Here is a 9377-nt window from a genome sequence, read left to right on the forward strand (position 1 = left end):
CTTCGTTTTCATGTCTGCTTCCAGCCTTTAACACTGCTTGATTCTATTTATTCAAACTTGGACGAAGATGTTTTTTTCCATCTTGAAGAAAAACTCTCGTGGTTTTGGGAATTTGGTGGAGTGGTGCCTTCGAAGAACTCATAGTACTTTTTGGACGTACGAGTCCAAACACCTTCACTTGTTTGAGAACTCCCCCTCACACTATCTTTTGAGACCAATCTATAAGCCCTGCAAAGAGCTTCTTCTTTTCGGGTCCAAGCCCTACCTTTCATTGTAGATGTGACCATTTGAAAATTATTGAAATATTTGAAGGAAAGATTATTGGAAGAGGTAAGAGAATAGAATGTGAAGAATTGAAATAAAATGAAGTAAGATAGTATGGAATGGTGAAAATTATGTGAGAAATAGTGTAGGAATGGCTTAGGTATTTATAGGAAAAAAAATTAGAATTTTTTATTTTTTATTTTTTAAATTGTCCAAAAAAAAAAATTCAAATCCAACGGTAACCTGGTGTCGTTACTAGCTGATGTCATGCTGACACCAAGTGTTCAAAATTTAGGCCTGCCTGGGGCTGGCTAGCTGGCTCCTTTAAGCCAACCAGTTGGCCTAATTTGGTGGTTTTGGCTCTATAGGGCCCACAAGCCCTTGACCTAGCCCTCGGTTGGAGGCTGTTTTCGTGTCATTTCGAGCTAGTTTTAGCCATATAGCCCTTTGGCCGGATCGGTTGGAGATGGCCTTAGATATAGAGTTTTTGAAAGAGAAGGAAAAGGCACGGGGCCCTAGGTTCAATTCGAGGATGCAAGGCTAGATGTGTCTTTCGTTTGCATGCTTGAAGCACTTGTGCTCAAGCAAAAGTGTTGTTGTGGATAAACAAATGGGAAATTTTATTTAAACCCATGTAACCTCTTTTTACACCAAACTTAAATTTTAATGTTAATTATCTATTTTACTCTATTGCATAATTACTATTAAGTACAAAATGAAATTAATAATAAAACTCAAATTTATCAATATACCCAAATACTATAATTAAACCCTACGATCACTATTTGTTTATCCTACGTTCATTCTGGCTAAAACCTTAATAGGCTTCAAGTCTTTAACATGTACATTCTTAAAATTTTATGTACTAAACTAGTATTTACGATTTAAAAGGGTGAAGGGTTGTGGGAATTTGCAGCTAAATTAGAAGGTTGAACTAGACATGTATCATTTAATTCTTTCGAATTTCGAAATGTGTAATTGTTTGTTAATGCTTTTGTCAAGTTTGTTTCTTCTCTGTGTTCTTGGTTTAGTGTTTGAATAGGATTATAGGACTGATGAGAACTGAACTCAGTTTGTTGTCTGCAGATGTGGGTTAGACTAGTTGGTCAGGGCAGTGCGTCCACCCCCTTGTACCTAAGTTCAAATCACCTCCCCGTAGATTATAGTAGTTTTAGATATATGGTTTGCTTCTTGCTCTGGTTTTGGTCATAGGCTCATAGTTGTTGTTATTGGAATCGGTTTTGTTGAAAAAAATTTATTACTTCTGGCTTAAGAAAGCATAATTGGAGACATGCATGCTTGTTCTGTATGAGTTTAATTTCAAGGAGGAAGAAGAAGAAGAAAATAGTGTAATTAATCAATCTTAAGACTTAGTTTTAAAGAAATGGTGTTCAATATTCATCTCTCAGCTTGAAGAGATCATGATTGGAGCTTTTAATTGCCAAAATTCAATGGTTCTATTACTTAAATCGGGAGAAACCAACAACTATGGGTGTAAAAATAAATTCACATATTGAATTGAGTTTATGGGGGTATATTAGGTAGTAAATTAGGGTTTAAAAAGATATTAATAGTTTAGTTAAAAATCAAATTGGTGCAAAGAGTAAATTGGGTGTAGAAATAGGTTACATGGGTTTAAATAAAATTTTCCTAAACAAATTTAATAAAACGCACTAAGACCATCTCCAACCCTTGGGCTAAAACCTAAAAAACCTAAAAATTTTAACTCATAAAATTTAGGTTTTAATCCAAAAACAGTTTTTCTCCTCCAACCTTTCTAGGTTAAACTTTTAGCCCGAAATTATTAAAGAATGAATTTAGGATAATATTTTTTCTTAAAGTGATCTAAAAAAATTAAATTATGTAGACTATCCTAATTTAATTCTATGAAAAATTTAACATAAAAATATTTAGATTCTGATAGATATTGAAAAAGCACTAAACTGACACCATGAAAATCGTGGAACACTATGAAAGAATATGAACGAGTTTGGACCGAAGAACGAAATGCCGTGCCTTGAGTAAGCCTTTTGTCCACAAGTCTGCAGGCTGATCAACTGAAGGTAAAAACGGAACTTGGTGGCTGCCGAAGGCCACGCGTTCGCGTACAAAATGGTAGTCCAACTCGATGTGTCTCGTGCGGGCATGGAATACGGGGTTGGTAGCCATGTATGTGGCGCTAAGATTATCACAATAAAGGTAAATAGGGAACTGAGTGGAGACGCCAAGTTCATAAAACAAATAGGTCAGCCACATAGTTTCAGCGCAGGCATGGGATAAAGCCCGATATTCGGATTCGGCGCTAGATTTCGACACCGTGGGATGTAGAAGACCACGAGACTAAATTTGTGCCGTGATAAATCAAATAACCCGTGGTTGAGCGGCGGGTATCGACACACCACGCCCAATCGGGGTCAGAATAGGCTGAAATGCGATCAGAAAGAGGTTGTGGTCGAAGAAGCAAACCGTGATCAATAGTCCCCTTGATATAGCGTAATATACGCTTGACAGCCAAGAGATGAGGCAATCGAGGGTCACTCATGTACTGTCCGACGCTGTTAACAGCAAACGAAATGTCGGGACGTGTTAACATTAGATATTGGAGGCAGCCCACAAGCATACGGAACTCGGTAGGAGAGGACAGAAGAGGACCATCATGAGCGGATGGGGAGACCTTTGCAGGTGTAGAACTTGGTTTCTCTAGCATGCACGCCTTTTTTAATGAATCACAGGCATAGTTGGCTTGAGAAAGATGGATGCCGCTAGAGGTGGTTTGAACTTGTATCCCCAAGAAATAATTTAAAGTTCCCAAATCCTTCAAGTCAAAAATCTTACCCAAGGATGCGATGAAGTGCTGCAAAACGGAGGAGTGGCTTCCGGTTAAAACAATGTCGTCAACATACAACAACAACCACATACGGGACGAACCACGGCGATAAAGGAATAAGGAGTTGTCGGCTTTGCTTTGTACGAAACCGTAGCTGAATAAATAAGAACTGAAGCGGTGGAACCATACCCACGGGGCCTGTTTAAGACCCTAAAGAGCCTTGATAAGATGACAAACATGATTAGGTCTTTGAGGAACAATGAATCCAGGCAGTTGAGACATATACACCTCCTCTTGCAAGTGGCCGTGTAGGAAAGCATTTTTCACATCAAGTTGGCGAACAGACCAGCCATAGTAAAGAATAAAACCAATAACAAAAGTCTATAGAATATTTGTGAAAGTTGTATTCATTCGTTGTTTGAGTTGTTGTATGAATACACACAAATGGTTCAGCTATACAAGAGTCCTAATGGGATTATATTTCTCCCAATACAACCTGGTAATACAGCAGCATTAATACTTGGAGTTTATCACAAACAAAGGAAGGTAAGATTGGTTAGGACTCTGCTTTAACACCATCTCTAACACAAGGTCTCAAAAGTCAATTGGTCCAAAAGTATAGACCATCCAAAGATTCCATAAGCCGATGCTACAATAGTCGATTAACTTTGAGAATATTGAATGTCTTATAATGACAAACATGATTTACAAAACGGACCACGAGTGACAATACACAAAATTAGGACCCTCTTTTATTTTTGCATCGCTCAGCACGTTTTATGTCATTATTCATTTAAATATTAACACATACAACCGATTGTATAAAAGAATCTCTCCAATAACAGGGCTGAAAGTTAGCAACGTGCATTGATTCCCACCTTTGTTTCAGTAGAAGATTGTAAAAGTGAACATTGACATATGACTAAAGCCACCTCTATGTGTATGGCCAACAAAGAAAAATCTCAAACATCTCTGTACATATTTCTCAAAGCATGTGCACTTTATTAGGGTGACATAGCTTAATAACTTAATATCATAGATCTCGAGAACAAATTAAATCAGATGATTTTGTTTCTCAATTTTTTTACTTGCTCCTATGGGCCAATGTAGAAAAGATTGAGAAAAATCAGTCCTTCACAACAACTAAAGAACGATTCCTCAAGAAGTTATGAGATGCACTCAAACCATCAACAGCTGCTCACCAGCCACTTTGGTAGTAAGGCATGCCTGTGCTTCACCAACGGTGAGGAAAACACTCTCTCCTCCAATCTTGTCTACCAATTTGGACACCTTTAGCCTGTGAATCACTTGCCACCTTGGGTTGGCTATAGCTAACTGCAATCCAAACAAATAGAATTAATTATCTTTTAAATTAGACAAGTAGTTTTGACATGCAGATGAAACACACACTTGTATGCCATATGAACACAACTTCTTGTGTATTTCTTCTAGGGCAAGAATTCCGGAAGTGTCCACATTCATCACATCTATCATAAGAGGAAATTTACATTAATTAGTAGATGAATAAATCAAGACATATACATAATTCTTCGTAAAAAAAAATGTCAATCTTAAATGGGTTGAGTCAAACTGGGCTAACTTATTTTACATTTTTAATCAAGTTTTGTTTAGATTTAATTTTGTGCCGTTTTCAAAAACAATATAATAATAATTTTTATGTGTCAGTTCTACAAATAGTAAAATTTATTTGTATGATTAGTTCTAGCAAGTGATACATCAAACTAGCCTTAATGTTTCAAATAACTTCAAACTGACCGTACTTACTGGACATATCAAGGATTACATGTTGAATTCTTCTTTTTTCTTTCGGATCTCCTGTCTCATCCTCTTCTTTTGTCACCCACTTCAATACCCTAGAATAAATATAGCCTTCATGCATTAGTTATTTCTATGTCCAAATTAATTATGTCAACTGAAGGAGAAGGACATAAACTTAAATAATACTCACATACCTTTCTTTCACAGAATTAGCATTGGCAAAGCAAAGCAAAGAGGAGTTGATGCCAATTATCAAGATGCTTGGAGTTTCAATGGCCATGGGATACTGATTGATGTTACAAAAGATGTCTGTTGTTGGAAGTCTCCCTAGAACTTCTATTCCAGGTCTAAGTGAATTTATCAATATCTTTGCAAAAGAGATGCTTACCTGCATATATGCACTCCAAAAACTGATCAGAATCAAACACATGATTTCTGACCATATATTCTTAGTGCTTAGTTTTAGCTTGATAATTGTAATATATTCAAAATGTGACAATAACTTTGATAGATTCTAGCAGAATCAATCCATGAAAGTAAAACTCCATTGTATAGTGGCTTCAGTTTATATATATATATATAACGCTTTCATGCATTATTGTTAATCTATGTAAAAACATACTTTTTTTTTTGTTATTGGCTTACAATCATTCAAATCTCAGTGGGTTTATGTATGGGCCTTGCAAGATGCTCGTGAGATATCTATTACATTACATTAAGCATAGGAACCTACGTACCTAGCCATCAAGCTCCATTGTGCTATTTGATATAACAAAAAGTGGACAATCCAAAAGGATTGACCTGACTCTTCTACTTTGTGGTCTGCTTGTAGGACCAAATCACACTAAAGATAAGCATCCAGTCCCACTAGGCTGGTCGTATCTTAACCACCACTAAAATATCCAATCCTATCACGAGACGGAGCCTACCCCTTGATCAAATTTGACTCTCCATAGGTAGAATTCAGAACATTCTATTCTTTTGTTTCATTGAGCAATATTCTAAGAAATCTAACCTAATTATATGGAAAAAAAATGAAGAGTTTTAATCAGAGTGCAGAAGACGAAGCATATTGCTTTAATTAATGCTTCAATTAACTTGACTACGTTTATGTCTACTGTACATTCTATTCTTTAGGGTAAGAGATCTTCGCTCTAATTTAAAACTTAGGTATGGAAATTAGTGTCATGTACGCACAACGGGTAAAATGCATATTTGAAGGATTAAAAGTGAAAAGATTGAAAATTAGTTACCGCAGCAAGAAGACCAATTTCTGCTGATGCAAACAAGACCCCCAAGAATGCACCAACGCAAGCAAGGAAGTCCAATTTGTCAACCTTCCAAATGTGGTAAGCTCCATTGATATCAATGAGCCCAGGAAGAGCTGATAGGATGATTGAAGCAAGGATTGCAATGGGAGTGAAATACAATAGCCTAGTAAGTAATTCCAGTGACAAAATTACAGTGAGAGCCATCACTATATTTGATACCGCAGTTTGACACCCTGCACTAAAATTTACTGCAGTTCTTGAAAATGAACCTGCAGAAGCCAAAATCCATCAATTACTTATTATTCGAGCGATATTATAATTAATTTTATCTAAACTTCGGAAAGAGGGTTGCAAACTTGGTTTCAGAGGGGAAAGTACACTGTGCTAGTTATAAACATAACTCACCAGTTGCAACATAGCATGAAGTTAATGATCCAGCAATGTTCATGCATCCCATGGCTAGCATTTCCTTGTTACCATCAAGATGGTACCCTTTGATGGCAGCAAAAGATCGACCGACGGCAATGGCCTCCTGAGAAGTCAAAAAAAATTTAGTTATCATGAAAAATCTACAACCCTTTTATCGGACACAAAATAAAAAAGAGTGGGATGCAATACGAGGAGCTCGATCATCCTAGTACTACTTTCAGCCAAACTCGCTTAATTTCGGAATTTTGATGGGGTCTACAACTTGATCAAGATTAAATATGTAGAGAAAGCAATGCAGAGAACTCACAGCAAGAGCAATGATAGCAGAAATGAGTCCTGCTTTGGCTGCTTGTCTAACATGTGGGCCTCTGAGTTGTAGCTGATGAGCTGAGCTTGGATTTAGTCCCCCTTTGATATGTTTTACAATATTTACTCCATGCTTGTCAGCTTTTGTTAAATACACTATCAAAGTAGATAATATAACTGATATAAGTGGGGCAATTGCTGGTAGCCAAAAGAGCTTTTTGTTTCTTTTTCCCTGCAAATAAAAAAAAATTAATGTCTATGAAGGCTAAATCTAAAATTGCCAAATAAAATCTGAGACTGCTAGAATTTAATAAGTACTTACAATAAACCTAGCAATTAGGAGGAATATCAAGAATGCACAACCAAGGACGATGTTCAGAGGGTGCCACTGCCATTGAAACACTATCTGTTAACTTTCGTGAATCGAAAAATGAGCATAAAAAAAAGTACCATAATTTTTTTAAGAAAACACAAAATATACATAATTTTTTTTAAGAAACAAAATATACTGAATTATATACACTAAATTAATATTTGTTATTGCTGTAAGTGTCTAATTAACTTACTGGTTCATGAACAATTGAATCGAAAACAGACTCCAAGACGGAGATTATATCGGTGTTGGTGGTGAAGTGGCTGATCCCAAGAAGGCCCTTGAGTTGTTGGAGGCCAATGACGATGGCTGCACCAGCCATAAACCCTACAATTGCAGCATGCGAAAGAAAGTCCACAAGAAATCCCAACCTGCAAGTAGTACAAGAATGGACTAACTGTGTTAGGATGAAAATCGAAATTACATTTCGGAAGGTTGCAGTAGAAACAAGTTTGCTGATCAACTTGCCTGAAAATTCCAAATGCAGCTTGGAAGATTCCTGCAAAAAATGTCACGGTGAACAAAAGATTTCGGTATGCAATAGGATTGGCCACAGGATCTTCTATCTTCTGAATCAAGGATGATAGGAACATGGAAACCACAGCCACTGGCCCAATTGCTAGCTCTCTTGAGCTCCCCATTAGAGAATAAATCAGAGGTGGAACAATGCTTGTATCTAAATGCAATAACCCAAATGAAAAAAAAACCGATAAGATAAAACCAAAAGAATGAACAAAATTTGCTGACAAATAAAACAAAATGAACAACTTACACAGGCCATATTGCGGATCAAGTTTTGCAAGATTAGCATATCCAATACTCTGCCAAGTTCATAAAAAGTACAAAAATGTATAACAAAAAAAATTACGACATTTTTATGGAATTTTCTAAGTAAATTAAACCGAAAAACTTACCTGAGGAACACTAAGGCTGGCCAGTGTCAAACCTGCCATCACATCATTTTTAAACTTTGATGCCTTGTAATTCCTTCCCCAGCTAAGGATTGGAAACAGACCGCGAAATAACGAAAAGGCTCGGTTTGCTGGTGTTTTCTGCTTGGAGTATCTGTTTCCTTGAGGAAGAAGATTGGATTTTATGCCATGAATGAGCTGCTGCCATAACCCTGGTGGATCTGGAGAAGAGAGAAGCCACTGAGCTCTCTCGGCCCGACCAGAAGTGTCCTCGGCATGGCGGTGCTGCTGCTGAAGCTCCACAGTACTGAAGACCTCAGTTGGCAGTGAAGCCATGGTGGCTAAAAATTTGAAGTGTTTGGGTGAACTCTCTTGAGTCGCAAATATTTTAGGTACCTGCAATGGTGTTCTAGTTTTTGTACCAAACCATGACAGAGATGTTTGAATGAATGCAGTCATTAAATACATTGATAATGTCAAAATAACTGCAGCTGCTTATTGCATATTGAAACATTAACTCATCACAATTGATGAGCTCATTCATAATGAATAATGAGTGTTATAAGCACGACACATTAATTTAATTTCCATGTAACGTTTTAAGTTTTACGGGAATTCTCACTTTAGGCTTTCCGTCAAGTATTAATTTAATTTAATACTTTCTTTAGGCTTTCCGTCAAGTTTTCCGTTAAGTGATGACATGGCATAACTTTGGTGCACCATATTTGCCACGTGGACGAGAGATTCTCTTCTAAATCCAAGCCACCGTGTCTAGTGCAAATTCTTGGCAAATATGGTGGCAAATAGGGTGGGTTAAAGTTATGCCACGTCATCATTAAACAGAGAACTTGATGGAAAGCCTAAGAAAGTATTTAAGTGCCAGAAAAATCAAAATTTAGGTATGAAACTAAAACGAAAAAAACTAAGGGTTGCAAGATGTAAATTTCAAATTACCCTAATTTTTAATAGATGTCAATTGCGTTGGTTGATAGGTTCATATTCAACTAACTGTGTCTTTCATTCATACTAATTCCCTCCTTTTAATCTAATTTAAAGTTTTAAAATTGCTTATAATAAAAATATAAAACAATAGATGCCCCGAAGGGACCACTTTCCCAACACATAATTTTTTTTTTTTTTTTTTTTTTTTTTGGGATCTGATACTAAAAACCTAGAGCATCTCTAAGATATCAAATTTTAAATATAAAATTTACTTT

At 36.5% G+C, this 9377-nt stretch overlaps 2 protein-coding genes across 3 annotated transcripts; both read right to left on the reverse strand.

Moving 5' to 3' along the window:
* Nucleotides 1-2566: 2566 nt before the first annotated feature.
* Nucleotides 2567-3181, reverse strand: LOC126631433 (uncharacterized mitochondrial protein AtMg00810-like). The gene has a single exon (XM_050301560.1). The coding sequence runs from the start codon at nucleotides 3179-3181 to the stop codon at nucleotides 2567-2569; it is 615 nt and encodes a 204-aa protein (XP_050157517.1).
* A 749-nt stretch (nucleotides 3182-3930) lies between these two features.
* Nucleotides 3931-8674, reverse strand: LOC126633187 (low affinity sulfate transporter 3-like). 2 transcript variants are annotated; one of them, XM_050303762.1, is made up of 12 exons: nucleotides 8164-8672; nucleotides 8022-8070; nucleotides 7718-7925; nucleotides 7443-7620; nucleotides 7199-7264; nucleotides 6878-7108; nucleotides 6547-6673; nucleotides 6124-6410; nucleotides 5065-5258; nucleotides 4877-4965; nucleotides 4502-4578; nucleotides 3931-4426 (listed from the first exon to the last, which is right to left on the reverse strand). In XM_050303762.1, exons 1-12 carry the CDS (start codon nucleotides 8626-8628, stop codon nucleotides 4271-4273), a joined length of 2127 nt encoding a protein of 708 aa, XP_050159719.1. In that variant the 5' UTR covers nucleotides 8629-8672; the 3' UTR covers nucleotides 3931-4270. The 2 variants fall into 2 exon arrangements, with proteins under 2 accessions (XP_050159719.1, XP_050159720.1); XM_050303763.1 differs by lacking the exon at nucleotides 4502-4578 and having other exon boundaries at nucleotides 8164-8674.
* Between the last annotated feature and the right edge of the window lie 703 nt (nucleotides 8675-9377).

The sequence above is a fragment of the Malus sylvestris genome, chromosome 8, assembly GCF_916048215.2.
Source record: "Malus sylvestris chromosome 8, drMalSylv7.2, whole genome shotgun sequence".
Taxonomy (NCBI): Eukaryota; Viridiplantae; Streptophyta; class Magnoliopsida; order Rosales; family Rosaceae; genus Malus; species Malus sylvestris.

Excerpts from the sequence above, each read along its gene's own strand:
- LOC126633187 (XM_050303762.1), bottom strand. The coding sequence starts at position 8,628 with ATGTATTTAATGACTGCATTCATTCAAACATCTCTGTCATGGTTTGGT. Across the intron at positions 6,674-6,877 it reads CTGCTATCATTGCTCTTGCT|GAGGCCATTGCCGTCGGTCG; the intron begins GTGAGTTCTCTG and ends TTGACTTCTCAG. Across the intron at positions 5,259-6,123 it reads AAATTGGTCTTCTTGCTGCG|GTAAGCATCTCTTTTGCAAA; the intron begins GTAACTAATTTT and ends GCATATATGCAG.
- LOC126631433 (XM_050301560.1), bottom strand. The coding sequence starts at position 3,181 with ATGTGGTTGTTGTTGTATGTTGACGACATTGTTTTAACCGGAAGCCAC.